Consider the following 18,783-nt stretch of genomic DNA (forward strand, 5'->3'; position numbering starts at 1 on the left):
AAGGGAATTTATGATTTCCTTTATCTCCCCCTTCTGACTGGTCATTTTAAATTTAATCCCTACAACTCCAGGTGCTGGTTACCTTTAAAACAAGTCTGCCACAGGATTTACCACAGACACATTGAGGAAAATAAACTTTGATTTTCAGAGCTTTCTTAGCCCTTTCAGCACTCAATGCACCAATAAAATATTACAGAATGTTGGGCAGCAGTAATTGTGCAGTTGGAATTCTCCACAGGGCTGGTTCCAATGCATGATTTACATTTCACTGTAGATCATTTTAACCTGACAACCAATCAACACTTTACTATCACCTACAGCCCATCACAATTACTGACATTGCCATATTCCTGTTGTTATTTTCCAATCACACAAAGTCAGTGTGTTACACTTTAAGCTAGAAGTTGTTTTTCAGTTTTCTTGCAGTGGAAAATTCTGAGATCTTTTCTCTACTTGCAACATGGCATTTTTGTTTGTCTGAAAATCTTTTTGTTGGTAAAAACATCTCCTGTTTGAGGTGGGGATTTAGCATGGACAAACAAGGAGCCTCTTCTTCCTGGGCTAATCCAAGCTTTATTCCTGAATGAGTTCTAGGGGGGAAAAGAGACAGAGCATGGGTGTGGGAGTGTCAGTGGGCAGGATGGTTGGGACAGACAGAGAGATCCCTAAAGCCAGGTCTGGGACTTGTGTTTATTGCAAAGGGCCTGGGTGGAAGGACCCTGCTCAGAGCAGGGCAAAGAGAGAGTGAGGAGTGACAGAGGTTCCTATTACAATACAATAAATCTTCTTCTGTGCTGAATATTCTCATTTCCACTGACCAATCTAACACAAGATACAAATCCATAGCATTTACACACAGCCTGTAAGAATCATTACATCACCACACTGTGTTACACTTCAAACCCTAAAAACTCCTCTTTGGACCCTTTCTGCCAGGCCAGCAGGGTCTTCTCTGAGCCTTGGGCTGTCTGCAAGCAGAGGGAATTGTTCAGTCAAGAGGAGATTATTTCAGCTGGCCATTCTATTGTTTTCTGGTTATTTAGTAACTAAGGTTTGGTATCTCAATCTCACTTATAGTTTCCATATTCTCAAAATCTTTTGCCAGACAATCATATTTACAAGGTTTTCCTGTTTCATCCTCCCCAACAATGGGAAAAGTGGGGATTTTCAAACCTGGGCAAGGGGGGGAGGAAGGGTTAAACCATAGAACAGAAATGCATTTCAGTGCAAAATAAAAACCAAAGCAGTGAACTCCACCCCCTCGCAGGGTTTGTGCTCCAAGCCCCTCGGGCTGGGTGCTGATCTCTCAGTCTCTCACCTTCTCCCCCCGGCTCTCGTTGAGCAGCTCCACCCTGCGGCATAGGGTGTGGATGGGCTCCTTGAGCCGTGCCGAGCCGATCAGATCCTCCAGGTATTCCAGCATCCCCTCATCGTGCTCTGTCTGCCCCTTGGGCTTCATCATGGCAATCTGCTCCACCTCCCCCTTGGGAAACAAAAGTTAGGTTTTCTTTTCTTTTTTTCTGAAAAAAATCTATGGAATGAGTATGAGATAGTATAAAAGGCAGCAATCAAAATATTCAAACTGGAATATCAGAGTCATTAAAACAGGAAAAGATCTCCAAGGTCAAGTCCAACCTTCACATTTATTTGGGAAAACAAAGACCAGAATGAAGAGAAATTTCCTCTCCCAGGTGATGTGGAGCCACCCTTCAGGTGTGATTGTTCCTTCACTCTCTAAAGATTCAATATGTGTCTCCCCAACCTAAAAAAAGAAGAAGAGAATAAAGCAGGCCCTTGGCAAGAGAGTTTAATCAGGACTGAAGTCCCTGAAGGGTCTCTAGAAACAAAGTCCATAAAATCCTGGCTGATGGAAGAACTGGAATTGTGATTGATTTAACTCATTGGTGGAGAAAGAAAAGGATCCTTTAGGTATGAGGGTTCCTCTGTGTCATTTCCCTTTCTAAATCACATTAATTTAGTGATTTAGGTGGTATTAAAAATAATCTTAACTTTCAAAAATAAGATTTAGAAAGGATCAAGCAGAGCCAGTGACAAGGAGAGTTTGTGTTAGTGCTGCAGGTCTGACAAGACAAAAAGCCCCAACCCAACTCAAAAAGCAAAATATTCAGTTTGTGAGTAACTGCTGCTGGATTGTATAAAACCCCAATTACCCATTTTCTCCCTTGCCACAGAAGTGTGGGTTCTCTCCCCAAAACTGCCTGGCAGCTCCTGGGGGAGGAAAATGTGCAGGATCCCCAGAGAATCTGGGATTGTCACAAGTCTTTCTGCTCCTTGCATTAAAGCATTTCCTCTGTTTACATCCACAGGAAAACAATGACAGGAAAGATTTAACTCAGTGCTGCTCAGCACTCAGAGCTTTCTACACTGGGTTTACAGCTGCAAATCACAAACCCAGCCTGGCTTTAACAGGAAAAATGGCAATTATGGACAAGCAAGGAATGAATCCAGTTTTTATTACTTGAATAAAGATAATTAATCACCTCTAAGACAGATGATTATGCAGTTGTGGGGTTTCTCTGTAGCTCACTAATGTGAGTTCTTGAATTATTTTCTTATTGAGGGAAAAAATAAGCATAATAGGAGTATGAATTATTATTTATTATTTGCACTGTTTCTTAAGTTAATATATTAAGGAATCTGTTTAGTTCAGCTCAGATTTAAGAAATAAAAATGCTTCCAGAAAAAAAATTAAAAGAAGTATTTCTAGAAAAGAAACTAAAGGTTTCCTTTAATTGATAAAGGAGCAAAAAGGTTGTACCTGCTCTTCTTGATAATTAATATAGGTAACAGATTTTACAACTGCTAAAACTCAATTTCAGTGTTTCCTAATTAACCACCAGTGCTCATTACCTGATCCATTATCTGAATTATCAACTGAAAAGCCCCAAAGCTCCTCTCTTCATGAATGCTGAAGTGCCCGAGGTTGTGAAAGTGAAAGCAAGGCGGGGCAGGCAGACATTTATTGAGCAGGGAGGGGAAGGAGCTCGGCAGCTCCTCAGAGCTGGCACCCCCAGCCTTGCCCAGGCTCCCCCAGAACCCTGCAGCTCTGGGATTCCACAATTCCTTCCCTCACTTGTCTTCCTGTGCCTCAGGGAGTCAGGACAGGGAGCAGGGTGTGAAGTAAAAGGGAAATAAATGCAGGCTCTGCTCAAACAAACAAAATGGATGTCAACAGCCAGGCATGGTGATGCCAACAAAGAACCAAACATCCACACGTGGGAAGAAAGAAATTCCTGGACAAAAGCAGCTTTGGGATGTGCTGGAGAAGCTGCAGGGTGACACAACTGGGACCTTGCAGGGCATAAAGGAGCTGCAGGAAACAGGGAGAGACTGGAGGGACAGCACACAGGGAATGACTTTAAACTGTAAATTTGGATTGCATTTTGGGAAGGAATTCCTCCCTACAAGGGTGGGCAGGGCTGGCACAGCTGTGGCTGCCCCTGGATCCCTGAAGTGTCCAAGGCCAGGTTGGACATTGGGGCTTGGAGCAGCCTGGGGATAGCAAAGGGCTCCCTGCCCTGGCAGGGTGGGGTTGGGTGGGATTTAATCCCAAACCATCCTGGGATTCCACATTTCCATACCCAGCAAGCCCTTTGGGAGGGTTCCACACCCAGCAAAAATGGAATTACAAACCCAGTTTGCACGAGGAGCTTTCCACATCCATGTGGATCCATTGGGATGCAGATTCAGAGCTGCAAGTGGCACCAGATCCCAAAGAATTCCTCAAGGATCTGAGCAGGGAACAACCACTGGGAATCCTTCACCACCCTCAGTGGGGAAACATCTCCAGAACAGCTCAGCCCTGGGGCAAATCAGGACAGAGCTGGCTGGAAAATCAGGGAAGAGCCCCTCTCAGCTGGAAATGTCCTCTGGGGAAAAGTATGAAGAATAAAAGCATGAGGAATAAAACCCTGCCCCTTGGAACCTGTGTTTCTCTGCACAGCTGAATAATTCACAGCTGTGATGTTTCAGATACTTCCTCAATTTAACAATTTGATTTTCTATTGTACCTAAATAAAGAGGAAAAGTTGAAAAGCAGTTTCAGGACTGGTTTAAAATTCTGAATTTGCCCACAAGCAGTGTTTTCTCTAGAAGCAAAAACAGAGCTGAGCCTCTCAGCCAGGGGCCTCAAGGGACACTTTTCACTGTCCCAGGGATCCAGGAGCAGCCACAGCTTCTCTGGGAATTCCATCCCAGGCAAGAATTCCTTCCCAAATCCCTGTCCTGGGGCAGGATGAGCTGGTTCTGGAGAACCTAGGGAGATGTTTGTTTTATTGATTATTGCTGCCTCTTTACATCCCTGAATATTTGGGGAGGCAGCACCTTGAAGAGCCTGAATTTTGTCTGAAGTGTCACTGCAGCATGCCCAGAGCTCTGTGCCCATGACCCACTCAAGAATTATAAATTTCCAGCATTTTGGATTCTCAATTTCTGCTGTCTTAAGCTCAGAATCCTGGGAGAGGTTGGAATTCAGCACCTGGGGATGCACCATGCTCTGAGCAGTTCAGGGAAGTTTGGGTGGTTTTGGAGGGGAATTTTGTGGTGATTTAGGTTTGGGGTTTTTTTTTAGGGAAGCTTTAATCACTACTCAGAGGTAGAGAAATGTGACATCTGTCTGAAGTGAAAGTCAGAGCTGTGCTCAGGAGAAATGGCTTTAGAGAAAATATTTCCTGGAAAATGCAACACCATGAGCAGGAAAACTTCCCTGGCTGGGGACAGGTCAAAATATAGAAATTTGTTTTAAAATCCCATTAAACTATCAGAAAATTTAATGTATGACAACTATGACTATGATACTTGACATTTTTAGGCATATTTAGTATTTTAAGACAATTTTTTTAAATTCAGAGCATTATTTATTTTTATAATAGAAAAGCTTTTAAGGTTTTTTAAACAGCCAAAAAAACTTTTTTCTTATTGAGACCCAAATCTTTACTGCAATCCAACCATAACAGCTGCTCCAGCACAATTCCAATTATCCTGTAGTTTAATAGTTAATAATTTCTTAATATTGTCACTTCTCCATAGGTACAATTTGCTTTCTAAATCAAGTGATTACATTCATTAATTTGCAATTTTATGATGTTACAGAAATGAAATGGAGTTAATATCTGAGAGCAGTGATTAGGACATAATTGACTTTATCAAGCATCACAAGATTAGGGGATATTTGTGATTAAACAGTATTATAAATGTATGGGTAATTAAAATTTCATCTAAGCAGTGCTTGCAGCTGTAACAACCACCTTAACTATTTATCCAAATGTTAAAAACCCATCTTAATTCAAATTACACCCCAATTTCAATTATTTTCTTAACTTTTTACCATGGAATTTGAGACAAAAGTGACCCAGCACACAGCAAACTCTTTATAAAACTTAATAAAAAATAAATCTATATTTTACTGTATTTTCCAATGAAAGCCAAGCTGTATTTCATTCCAGAACACAGGAATATTTCAATTCTCTCAAAGACTTGAAGCAAATGGAAAAGAAAAGATTTGACAAGAGTTTCTCCAGGAGCTGGAAACTCCTCAGCATTACAAGGTGACACAGGGACACTGGATTTGCTCCAAGGAAAATCACATTAAAACATCTGCAATGTTTATTATAAAGTTGTTTTTTTCCTAGAGATTTTAAAGAGAAAAATGCAAGATTAATTCCTGCTTTTCCTTTGCTTCTTTACCCCACTCCTGCACAACTCCCAAAGTCACTGCTCCCAAATTGAGCTTTTAGCTCCAATCCCACCTGGCTGACACAACCTGGAACTGCAAAAAGCCAAAGCCAAGGGGGAGGAAAATTTAGAGGAAAAGTAGCCTGGGTGTTGAGGAATTTTATTTTCTCACCTCATTTTTATCTCCTGGCTGGTTTGTGCCATTAATTCCTTGCTAAAAAGGCAGCAAAATGAAACAAGTGTCTCCTTTTCCCTGTCTGCAGCTTCCACTGATTTCATCCTCTCCCCCAGATTTCAATTTTTTAATTTTTCTTTTATGTGCTCACTTGGCTTTGGGGATTTTTCCCCCCCCACTTCACCACAATGGGAACTCTCATTTTTAAGAAGTCCTAAATTTCTGTATCTTCTATTTTTTTAATTTATTTTATCCCATCTCACAAAGCTTTGCCCAGGAATTCCCATTCTGCACCCATGGATTTTGGAATATGGATGGAGTCAATATTCCCATAAACTCATTTTTCTCCTGCTGTAACAGCTCTGGGAAGTTACAACAGATTGTTCTGGGGTTTTTTTATCCTGTAATTCCATGTTATTATTGCTATTATTTAATATTTACAGTTTATGTCATTTTTACCTTTTAATTTTACCACGTGGTGAATATACAAAGCACCAAAAACTTTTCTTTTCCAGGAAAAGTTAAAGCCAAATAAAAAATAAATGTATAAAAATCTACAATGTCACCAGTGGCCAAAAATGAGGAAAATCTCAAATTGAGTCTTTACACAACATTCAGTTGTTTGCACAAAACAATTCTGGAAAGAAGTTGAGAAGTTTTAAGGAGATTCCTGTGTTTTATATAAGAGCACAAAGTGAGTGCAAGGCCAGAGTCACTCTGGAATTAAATCAGGGACTGGCAAACCCAACCTGCAGTGTTTGATTTGTTATTGGGGTGTTCTGAAGAAATTATTCAATTAGCACTCATTTTCTCCTCCCATTTTTCCATGGTTTTCTGCAGAATTTCCTACAGGAACAACCCTCAATGCTGGCAGCATAGATTTTTTAAATAAAATTTATAAATTTATAATTTATAATTCCACTTACAGCCTCAGCTCCAAGCACAGACCTGAACAATTGTGATTTCTGCTTTATCTCAAAGGAGAAGAAAATCTCTCCCTCATTTCCTCCCCACTCCCCTGGAAGTGACTCCCACATTGTTCCCACACAGGAGCAGGTGAAAAACCTGCCAGAATTTCCTTCCTGGCAACCTCATCTCGCCCCAGGATAAAACTGAGCTCCCAAAACACCAAATAAAATCCCTGCACTTGTTTAGATTACAGGAGAATAATTGAATTTTATCAAATATATTCAATGAAATGCCACTTAAAGCAGTTCTGATTTGTTTTTAAGACTCTAAAATAATTAAGATTAATTTCAAATTTTGCTGCCATGAAAGCAGAATTAATTCTGCAATATTTCTGGGGGCTCCACTTGATTTTTCCACCCTTTTTGGGGACTCTGCTTCTCACTCTGCCCATCCCAGAGGTGGCCACAGATCCCAAAGATCCCACCTGGAATTCCTGCTCTGCTCCCATTTCCTTCAGCATTTCAGATTTTGGAATTTTTCAGGAGTCACTGCAGAGATCAGCACAAATACTCACTGTGCCTTTGTCAGCCTGGCCAGAGCAGGGTTCCAAGGTTTTAGTGAAAGTTAAATTATTTTATTTATTATTCTTTACACCTCTCCCAGTCCCTGCAAGGTGTGCAAGACACAAAAGCAGCAGCAAGGTGCCAGATTTTCCCCCCAAATTCTCTTTTTTTAAGTGACAAGATGCACTTTTCCCTGGTGCAGTTGCAGGCTCATTGAAAATGCAGCATATTTGTGATCATTTTAAATAATTATTATTCTATTCCTATAATTTCTATTGCTATTTATTAGAAACATGCACTGTGGAGTGTTGGAGTTGAGGAGCCCAGAAGTGACAAACTCCTCCTGTTCTGTGCTGGCAACATCCCATTGGAACCAGGAGACTTTTCAAAGCAGATTTATTAAAAATTTGCAAGCTCAGGCACAGAATTTGTAATTTTGCTACAATGACTTTGATATTTTCTGTTTTCCCACAGGTGGTTTTTTTTTTTGTGATTCTATTCACAGAAATCAGCAGCAGTGTGATTTGAATATTTTCAGTTTGGCATCAGCAGAAATACCCAGATCAAAACTCAGCTTTCAAATTTTACCCTAAAAAGCACCAAAAATCAGCAAAATAACACTGCAAAATAAGGGGTGAAAGGGAAGCAAAAAAACCCTGAAGCAGTCTTCTAAAAAACAAATATTTTCCATTGAGTAATAGCAATTATGTGAGCAAGATAAAATCAAAGCTCTAAAGGTGTTGTTACTACATGTAGGACATGTTCTCCTACAACATTTTCTTTAATAAATGTTGTGTCACACACCCAGAGCAGCATTTGATAATCCTGAATTCATATTTTCCCCCAAAATCTAGAGTACAAATGAAATATTTTAATTACACCCTATTGATATAGCCAAAAATCAGAGTTGTGTAATTTATTTTAAATGATAAATACTTTGTTAAACTGAGTTTAATTAAACTTTTAGTTTTGCTGTTAAGAAGGTAAGTAAAAACCAAATAAATCCTTCAATTTTAAATAATTTGGAAAACATTAGAGGGGAAAAATGCAATCCTTGTGGTAACAATCTACAGCCTTAGATGGTTTTGTTTCCTTCTAACTAGAAATTTCAGGATTTGGGGGTTGAAGTTGTGCTGTCATTCTGTGGAAAATATTGCTACATTTCCCAAGTGGAAATCCTGAATTTTGGACAGTCAGCTCAGTGGATTTCACTTTAAAAAGGCAAAGAGAAAGGTCCTGCCCTCAGTCAGAATTAAAAAGAGCAGAAAAATCTCAGTGCAGTTTCTGAGACAAAGCCTGGTGGGATGAAATAAAAAATGATGGTGGGAAAATCTCTGGTTTATGGTTAATATTTGTTCTGTTTCCCTTTGTAGGGTGGAAAGGCTGAAATTCCAGTTTTTAGGGAAAAAAATGGTGCTCCCCTCATTGAAATAATTTGTGGGAGAAAAAAAACAAATCCCATTTTGGTGGGGGGAATATAAAATAAATTAAGATAAATATTCTTTTCCAAATTTCCCCTCTCTGTTCCCAACTCTGCCCCTGCACTCCCACCCTCTTCATCTTTCATTTTACATTTCTCCCTTCTGGAAATTTTGGCAAGATGAGATTTCAGAACAATTCTGTTTTTAAAATAAAAGGATGTATTTGCTCCAAGTTGTTTTCCTGGAGGTGCTTCTCACTCCCATCTCGAAGCAGAAAACACAGGAATGAAATGTTGGAGGAAATAATTAATTACATGGAGCCTTGCAAACAGAGATATCCTCTTTTTGTGGGTGTAGCTGTAAAAAAGGACTGCACAGAAAGCCTGGAGGAAGTGAAGCAAGCACAGCCACCCAGCAACAAGTTTTTTAAATATTTTGGGTTTTTTAGAGGGGAACTGGAAGCTCCTTTGACAGAACCAGGCCTAAAATAAACTCCATTAAAACGTTTCAGACCTTGGGAAGCTCCCACTGATCTCTGATTTCTAGGCCAGAGTAGATTTGGGACTTGTTAGTAATTACAGGCAATGGCAGAAATAATTATTTAATGGAATTAATATTTAAATACTTGTAGCACAATTTATATTTTAATTGGCTGGCATGTAGCAAAATTCTCCTTATTTAAAAAACCAGAAATAAAATGAATATTGTTCCCTTCAGCCTGACTTTAAAACAGCAAACAGATGCAAGCAAGCCTCAGAATCTGAAGGTCAAACATGAATATAAATATGATAGTGACAAATTGTGATTATTTTTACAGTATGGGCTGTAAACTGTAACTTCTGGAGCTGGTAAACAAGTGTAAACAACAAACACAATCCAGGGGATTTTTTCTTGCACTTATTTTATGCACAGTTCATTTTCCCACACTCATTTCTCAGAGAGAGCTGCAGACAGCAGCAGATTCAACAATTCCAACTGTAATGAATATTGATGGAGTTCAGATAAAAACACCCCCAGCTGCTGAGTCTCTGCCACGCTGAAGCAGCACAAGAATATTGGGGTTGAGGATTCTTTTACACTCCAATATTTACGTGCTGCTAGGGCGGGACGAGCACAGCTCCTGCAGCAGGAGCACCATCCCCTCCTGGAAAAAGGAACACCAGGATCCCCAAATCCTGCAGGCAGGAGCACAATTTCCTCCTGGAAAAAGGGACAGCAGGATAACACCATCCCCTCCTGGAAAAAAGACCACCAGAACCCCAAATCCTGCAGGCAAGAGCACCATCCCTCCTGGAAAAAGGGATATCAGGGTAACAATTCCCTCCTGAAAAAAGGGACAGCAGGATCCTAAATTCCTACAGGCAGGAGCACCATTCCCTCCTGGAAAAAGGGACAGCAGGATAACACAACTCCCTCCTGGAAAAATGGATATCAGGATAACACCATTCCCTCCCAGAAAAAGGGACAGCAGGACAATTCCATTCCCTCCTGGAAAAAAGGGACAGCAGGACCCCAAAATTCTACAGTCAGGAACATAATTCCCCCCTGGAAGAAGGGACAGCAGGATCCTAAATTCCTACAGTAGGAATATAATTCTCTCCTAGAAAAAGGGAGTTCAGTGTCCCAAACTCCTCCATGCAGGAGCACAATTCCCTCCTGGAAAAAGGGACCTCAGGATCCCAAACTCATACAGTCAAGAACACAATTCTCTTCCAGAGAAAGGGACATCAGGATCCCAAACTCCTACAGTCAGGAAGATAATTCCCTTCTGGAATAAGGGACATCAGGATAACACAATTCCCTCCTGAAAAAAGGACATCAGTATCCCAAACTCCTGCAGTCAGGAGCATAATTCCCTCCTGGAAAAAGGAACACCAGGATAACAGAATTCCCTTCTGGAAAAAGGAACACCAGGATAACAGAATTCCCTTCTGGAACACCAAGATAACACAATTCCCTCCTGGAAAAAGGAACACCAGGATCCTAAATTCCTACAGTCAGGAAGATAATTCCCTTCTGGAATAAGGGACATCAGGATAACACAATTCCCTCCTAGAAAAAGGGACTTCAGTATCCCAAACTCCTGCAGTCAGGAGCATAATTCCCTCCTGGAAAAAGGAACACCAGGATAACAGAATTCCCTTCTGGAACACCAAGATAACACAATTCCCTCCTGGAAAAAGGAACACCAGGATCCTAAATTCCTACAGTCAGGAAGATAATTCCCTTCTGGAATAAGGGACATCAGGATAACACAATTCCCTCCTAGAAAAAGGGACTTCAGTATCCCAAACTCCTGCAGTCAGGAGCATAATTCCCTCCTGGAAAAAGGAACACCAGGATAACAGAATTCCCTTCTGGAAAAAGGAACACCAGGATAACAGAATTCCCTTCTGGAACACCAAGATAACACAATTCCCTCCTGGAAAAAGGAACACCAGGATCCCCAACTGCTTCTGGGCCTTCAATTCCTACAGCAGCAAATAATGATTCGCACCTTGACAGAGCATGCAAACCATGATGTGCTGCTACAGCACTTCAAGGCCTCCAGGGCAACACTTCAAACCTGCATTTTTATAGAGTTTTAATTGGAAATACAACTTTCAAATGGGTTTTGTTCACACACCCACCTGTAGAATTAAGAACCTGTTATGATCCAGGTCGATGCCATGGCTTCTCAGCAGCATCCCAACATCTCTGAATGTTTTTTTCTTGCCATTGATGTAGTAGGTGGAGGAATTGTCTCTATAGGCAGTTCTAGAGACACAGAATTTGCTGTCAGGAATGACTTCATAATCATCTCCTTCCTGCTTTGAGGAAACACAAAGCCAGAGAAACAATTACTGTAGCTGTGGATTTACCTCCTATTTCACAATTAAGTGCATAAGTTTCATCATGAGATGTTTTTGTCATGGATTCAGTTCTACAAGTGGGAGCTGCCTTAAAAAAAAAAAAAAAAAAAAAAAGAGAAAACCAAAAAATCCTTTGAGAAGTGGACAAAAAGTTCACCTGCTGCCTTTGCCACCTCTGAGAGCAGCTGCAGCTTTGGGAATGCTGCAGGAATTCCCTGCAATGCCCCAGGGGAGCCCTGCAGAGCTCTCAGCATTTCCAGCTCCTCCAGAGCTGCTCTCAGCTCACAGCTCCAAAGAGAAACTGCACAAGATAAAACAGCCAAACATTAAAGATGTGACAAATGTGACATCAGCAGCTTCAAAAGAGAGCTTCCATCTACCTCCAGAGCTGCAGCCAAAATAAAGCTGCTGCCAGGCTTGAAGAAGTTCAAATTCACCCAGATTAACCCCCAAGAGCTCTCAAATTGCTCTCTGGTTTTAAATCAAACTCAGCTTCTGCATGTTAACACAAAGTAAAACAAAAAAAAAATTTTTAAAATTTTAAATAGATGAATTTTTTCATCTGGTTATTATAAATTTTAAAAGAAAAATAAATAAATGTCTTTTCAAACAGTTCCTTACAAAGGCTGTACATGCTGCCACTTTATTCACACCATTTTTGGAATTTCAATGTACACTTCCCACTTTTTTGGTTGACCCTAAATTTAAAAGTTTGGATATTTGCATGGAAAAGAAATTTAAATTAAGAGAAATAAATTCTTTGTACCACAATTACAATAAACCAACAAAAAAGTGCTAAAGTTTTTATCAATACACAAAGCAGCAAGCAATTTTATTTTTTTTTTATTTACCAACACTTTCTATTTCATTCAAACAAAATATCAGCTTCAAAAAATGTTAGTGGTAAAATGTGGGGTCCAGAATTTTTGCTGAAAAATCTGTTACAAAATTGCAGGCATGTTTACAGGACACAAAGTGTAAATAAGTTTCAGATCCATTAGGTATTTTTCTAAATTTAGACAACCTAAAATAATTTCTAATTGGTTTGAAAAGTTTTGCTTAAATAGCAAAATTTCTTAATACATATGTTTGTGTTCTACATTTCAGAATATTTAATATGTCCAAACATGGACTTTAAATTTATTTCTGCAATTAAAAATTTAATAGAAATTTATTTTACTTGAGGTAAGCGAGATTACAAATTAAAACGAGTTTTTCTTAAAATGATGATTAAAAATTTCTAAACTGCTTTCAAACAGAAATCCACCACATATCAGTCCTGCAGCAAATAAAAGAATCCTTGCTAAGATTTTAAGAGCTGCACTACCCCACAGAAGATTTTTCAAGTTAATTAACACTGATGGTTTAGATCCCAAAGGTAAACTAATCACGCTAGGAAGTTTTCTCCAGCTCCAACGAAAATAAGCAAATATTAAAAAGTTTTTCAGCTCCTTAAAGTAAAAAAAAAACTGGAATCCCACCTACCTTGTCAGTGATCTTTTGGAAGTGAACTTCCACAGAGCAGCTCTGGATGTCCCTGTGCTCGTCAGAGTTGTGGATCAGCACCGAGAGCTTTTTGGATCGGATTTTTTGGGCTCGGTAGCCGAAGACAAAAAGCAGGGAATCGATGATGTTGGATTTGCCACTGCCATTTGGGCCGATTATACACGAGAAACGCTGTGCACAGACAAGGGGGAAAAAGAGATCTTCAAAGGGAAAGCAAGCCTGGCCAGCCCCATCACCCGTTGAAAGCACAATCACTCCTGGTGCGTGCTGAGGGGCTCAGAGCTGAGCTTTTGTGCCAAAGGTAAAAGTGAATCAAAGCCCCACACCTCAGCTCAGCTTTCCCAGCTGCACAAGCAAAGTTTCATGCTCAGCCACGTAAGTCTCTTGTGGGCACTAAAAAATATTCTCTTTCTTCAAACACAGCCCTAAAAGTTCTCCAGCAAACGAAATCAAGAGAAAAGAGAGTTTTTCTAAGCTGTGCTGACAAATTAAAATTGCACTGCATTGCAAAGTTGCACTTAACTGTTTTCTCTGCTTAATTTAGAATATTGCTATCAAAATATTTCTAAATCTTAAAATATTTTTTTCAGTTATTTTGAGGTCAGCTTAGATGAAAATGCAGAAGGAATAATAGCAGCCAGTGAAGTCTTACCTTCAATACACAATTATTTAGGGAAAAAGAAAGATACCTTGTGAAAAGGTCCCAGGGTTTGCTCCCCTGCATAGGATTTGAAGTTCTGGTTTACAATGTGAGTGATCATGAGCCGAGGAGCACCAGGTTCACTGGTCATTGCTGGAGGTGGGGGAGGAGGGATGCTACCCAAAATCTCTTCTAAACTTCGATTATCCACCACCTCCTCTGGGGCTGCTAAAACCCATCCAAATAAACAGAAAGATAAAAAAAAAAACAAAACCAAAAAACAACTGTGAGCTCTCAATGATTTGACACCTTTTAAAATGCTGAACCGAAAAAGCAAACATCACTTCTGTCTGAACCAAGCTACATTTTGGCCTGCAATTATTAATATGAGCTGAGTGGAATTAAAATTCTTCTTTCCACAAACAAAATGTTTTTTAAGAGCTACTTAAGATGTCCCATCGCTGGGTTTGTTCTTTCATTATGTAATTCTTATTCCAACACACTTTTAACAGGCCCCCTGCAATTCCAACAGCTCCAACCATCACAATAAATCTGCAAATCTGAAGCAGGCAAAGCCTTCCTAATGAATAAGTGCAAAGCCACATTTCAGAGTGGCTGGGCAGGATTTGGGGATCTGTGCACGAGGCTCTGAAAGCTGCAATGACAGCCCGGCTGCTCTGCAAAGACAGGAAGTTTGTTACGAAAACAAACTGGCCCCCTGGATATCAGCAGGGCAGCTTCTCCCCAGGCACCAGCAGCTCCTTCTTCCACCAGGCACCGGCTTTTGCCACCAGTCCCAGTGGATTCAGCTGTTTGTCAAAGACCTGCCTGTAATAATGCACATCTGGCTCCCTAAAAAGTTACACAGCTGCTGGCTTTGCAGATTTTTTTTCTGCAAAAGCTCAACTCGAGGAACAAGAAAATACACTGCTTCATGAAAAAGAAAGTCAAATCATTTTAAGAGTTAAGTAAATAAACTTGACATTTATTCCATTCCATGAAATCCCATACCATTGGCCGCCTATAAATTTGAAAAATCCTGCTGCTGTACCACAATCTGAAGCACAATGCCCCAGATCAGAGCTCCGAAGGAGGCTTTATTAGGAGCAAGTCTCCAAACTGCTTTTGCACTTGGACTGGGCCAAGCCCTTTAACTCTTTGCAAGCTCTTTTGACCATTTGAAAAGCAGCTGGAAATCGCCTGGGGTTTCAACGTTGCTTTGTAAAAGGGAAAAGAGCAAATCCCATCTGAAATTGCTGGGAAATTCAAGTTGCTGCTGAGGAGGCTCAATCAGCACCAGGAGAGGCAGCCCAGACCTACCTTGGGGAGGTTCTTTGTCAGCCTCTGTGGTGCCTTCGTTTTCCTCTTCCACCTCCATGGGGGACTCCTCCGAGGGCTTCCTGCCCTTGCCATGGGCTGCACTGGAGCTTTTGGTGTGCTTGCCTGGCACGGTCCCTGCTGGCTGCTCCCCTTCCATTCCAAGCAATCAAACAACTGAAGGGCTCTATCTCCTTTGCTAACACAAACAAGAGAACCCCGTGATCCCAGCACCGAGCTGCAACCCCGCAAAGAATTCACCTTACACCTCTGCCCAGATGCTCGACTCGTTCAGAAACACAAGACTGGAGGTATTTAGAGGACAAAAATCCAAATTTGAAACAAAATATCGATTCATAACGATCTATTTGAGGATACATCACCCCAAAAACGAGGGGCTGAGCCTGATCTGTGTTAATAGCATGGATCTACCTGCTGCCAACTCGTGGGGACACGTCCAGGGCAGTGACTCTGCCCCCCAAAGCCACCCTGGTGCTGGGGGCAAAAGAGTTAAAGACACATTGAATAACAAACCCAAGAGCCACATGTCTCTACCCTCTCCTTATATTTCAGACCTGACACTCGTTTTACTTTCAATAATCCGTGCTAAATATTTGTGTAGATATCGAGAGATTGATAAACAGATAGAGAAACAAAAGCCCTGCGTCATTATAGCAAAGATTTGACTCTTAAATGATTTAAATCAACACACTCTGCTCACAAAATCCAACACAACCCCTCCTGCCAGCATTCAGCATTTCAGAGAGAAAGCAAAAAAACGAAATACCTTCATGCAGCTGGGATGTTAAAGTGATCTGAGCAAGGACGAGCATTACAAAAGCCATCAGCTGGCACTCGAGCACCGCTCCCCAAACGGGTGAAGCACCCGAGGAGGAGAAAAGAGGAGCGAAACTCTCCCCAAAGAGCTGAAATCGCAGCAAGTGGCGAAGTGAGCTCGCAGAAAAACAGACATGAGAAAGTTTACTTCTCACCAGATAAAAAAACTGACGTGGTTAGAAAGTCATCTTACAATTGGTGCCAATCATTTGACGTTTTCAGACCTACCCCCAGCCCACACTCTCATGAGAGTCCTTCATTTGGGACAATGGGGGAGGGGGAAATCAGAGACAGAACTCATTTTCAGGCAATTTGAGTCTATGCCCCCGTTCAGAACCGCTCCGCGATGGCTGTCGCGGACAATTACAGCCTCGCAAAGCACATTTATTTATTATTTTTTTTTCTCCAAACTGCTCCACTCCAGCAGAATTGTGCAATATAAACCTATTTACCTTCCCAACCCTTCCCCCCACCCTCGGATACTTCAGCAGAATGAACAAGCCCAACTACTTGACCTCAGCTTTTAAATCGCGATAAATCAGCTGCCACATAGCCTCTAACAAATTTAACAAATTCGTGCCCAGCCCCTCCCCCGAGCCAGCCCGAAGGTGTTTGGTAAAAGCATCTCTCCTGCCAAGCGCCGTTTTCCTGACGGGGATGGCGAAAAAAGAACCGGAGACGGACAGAAAAGCTTTCTTATTAACAACCGATTAAATCTGATAGCACAAGCCCTGTCAGTGACAAATCTGGGGCTTTTTTACAGCCTAAGGAGCCGCACTGCACCCTTGTCACGCTCTCTCCAAGTCACAGAATCCCAAAATATTCCGACTTGGAAAGGACCCACGGGGATCATCGAGTCCAGCTCTTTTAAGCGAATCATTAAAGGCTTTCTTGGCATTTTTCTCGCATCCTTCAAGCACCAAAACACCAAGCAGAGCCGGGGCTAGAAGGGTCCCTGCTCTAAGCAGATTAAAACCGGGTTTTTCCGCTACACAAACGCGTCCCTGAACTTCCCCGTCCTCCGAGCCGCGGTGCCCGGGGGTCCCTGAGGGCACAGCGGGCACCTTTGGGCTGCACTGCCCGGCTGGGAGCCGCTCCTCAGAGCCCCGAGCCGGCAGCAGCCAGGACCGGAGAGCTCGGGGGGACCCTCAGCTGGGCAGCCCGGCCCGGGGAGAGGCGCAGCCCGGCCCGGGGAGAGGCGCAGCCGCCCTTTTGCTCCCTCCGGCCGAGGAGGGAAGCGGGGAAATAAAGCGCGGGGCAGAACGCGCCGTTCCCTCAGCACCCTCCGCCATGCCCTCAGCACCTTCCCTTCAACACCCCCTGCCTCCCCCTCAAAAGTCCTTATCCACACCTCAGCATCCCTTGTCTCCCCTCAACTCTCCCAGCATCTCTTTTTTTTCTCCTATCATCATCACCTCCTCAGCACCCCCTGCCCGGGGCAGCCCCCTGAGGAGGGCACCTCCCCCGCCGCCAAGCCCCCCCACCCCACCGCCCTGAGGCGAGCCACCATGGCTTCCCCCCGCCGAGCTCGTACCTGCTCGTCCCGGCGGCTCCGTGCCCCGGCGAGGCGGCGGCAGCGCGGGCAGTTCGGGCTGCTGTAGAAGCTCGGCCGCTTCCACACTCGAAAATGGCGCCGAAACAGCGAACTCGAACCGAAATTCGTTAGAAAAGCGCGGGGCAGGCTGGGACGGGAGGGGCCGGGCCCGCGGGTTTGAACGGCACCGCCGCCCCCGCCCGCCATCTTGTGTTCGTTACAGCGGGGAGGGGAAAGCGCCCAGAAACCCGCCCGGAGCGGCTTTTTCTGGGGAGACACGGAGGGATGGGAGGCATTAGGGCGTGAGGGTGATGCGGGAACACAGCCTGGAGGCCGTGCCGGCGGAGAAAGGGGTTAATTTATTTTAGAAGTAGGTCAGTGGGCGCGGCTTGGTTGCTGGGCGACGCGCGCCGGTTTCAAAATTTTTAAAAATAATAAAAAAAAATTTTTTTACAAGTGGAAAAAAAAAATTAAAAATGGCGACAGCGCGGCGATTTTGAAGCGGGTTTAATTAATTAACGGGCGGCGCCGTGGCACCTTGGGGGGGCCGGGGGGGACCCGTGAGGTGGCGGAGGAGGAGGAGGATGAGGATGCGGTCTCGCGAGAAGTCGCCATAGAGACGGCGGCGCTTGGCGGCGGTGCGGCCGCTCCTGAGGCGGCGGCAGCGGGAGAGGGAGGCGGGATCACCCCGGGATCATCCCGGGATCCGGCGGCGGGATCGTGCCGGCCTCCCCTGCGCTCGGGCTCCGGCGGGAGCGGGCTCCGATCGCCGCTCTGCGCGCCCCGTCCCGCTGCCCGCGCAGGTAAAGCCGCGCTGGGCAGGGGCGGCCGCTGCCCCCTCCCCTGGGCTGAGTCAGCCCGCGGTGGGCGAGGGTCGGGAGCCGTGACCCGGCTGGGCGTGGGACGGACGGATGGATGGATGGATGGAGGGAGAGCTGCGGGGGACAGCTGAGGGCAGGGCGGGTGACCCGCGGCCCGCAGGAGGAGTTGGATAATCCGCTTCTTGGAATGCTGGCAGCGGAGGGAGAAGCGGGTGCTGGCGAGCGGGCCGTGGTGGATGAGGCTGCCCCGAGGGTTTGGTGTCGCCTTCTCTTCTCAGAATTCCTCCCATGCTGCTGTGGCATTCCTTCCTTTCCGCCGTTTTCCTGCTCTGCCCCCATCCCTTCCCGTTGCCTTCCCGCTGTTTTCCGTCCCGGTGCTCGCTCATCCTTCCCCTGCCATTCCTTTCCAGCTCTCCTTCCTTTGCCATTCCCTGCTCCCATCCCGCTTTGGGCATTCCCTGCTCTCACATCCCTCCTTTGCCATTCCCTGCTCCCCCATCCCGCTTTTCCCTCT

At 43.6% G+C, this 18,783-nt stretch overlaps 2 protein-coding genes across 3 annotated transcripts in view; one reads left to right on the forward strand and one right to left on the reverse strand.

Annotated features, from left to right (window-relative positions):
* Positions 1–17,523, reverse strand: part of SMC4 (structural maintenance of chromosomes 4) — a 29,042-nt gene extending 11,519 nt beyond the window's left edge. The window contains exons 1-6 of the mRNA XM_033068376.2: positions 17,449–17,523; positions 15,081–15,276; positions 13,810–13,988; positions 13,100–13,291; positions 11,393–11,569; positions 1,319–1,483 (exon numbers count right to left, since the gene is read on the reverse strand). Coding sequence (XP_032924267.1) covers positions 1,319–1,483; positions 11,393–11,569; positions 13,100–13,291; positions 13,810–13,988; positions 15,081–15,237 — 870 coding nt within the window. The 5' untranslated portion in view covers positions 15,238–15,276; positions 17,449–17,523. The remainder of the gene's footprint in view (positions 1–1,318; positions 1,484–11,392; positions 11,570–13,099; positions 13,292–13,809; positions 13,989–15,080; positions 15,277–17,448) is intronic.
* Positions 17,524–18,064: 541 nt separating this feature from the next.
* The window catches only part of IFT80 (intraflagellar transport 80), a 31,945-nt gene continuing 31,226 nt past the window's right edge, over positions 18,065–18,783 (forward strand). Inside the window, exon 1 of one of the 2 annotated variants that reach the window (XM_033068377.2) lies at positions 18,065–18,251. The gene's annotated coding sequence lies outside the window, so the exon portion shown is untranslated. Of the gene's footprint in view, positions 18,252–18,386; positions 18,523–18,783 lie in introns of those variants that run through there. The other variant, XM_033068378.2, reaches the window with a different exon arrangement.

The sequence above is a fragment of the Catharus ustulatus genome, chromosome 10 (assembly GCF_009819885.2).
Source record: "Catharus ustulatus isolate bCatUst1 chromosome 10, bCatUst1.pri.v2, whole genome shotgun sequence".
NCBI classification, from domain to species: domain Eukaryota; kingdom Metazoa; phylum Chordata; class Aves; order Passeriformes; family Turdidae; genus Catharus; species Catharus ustulatus.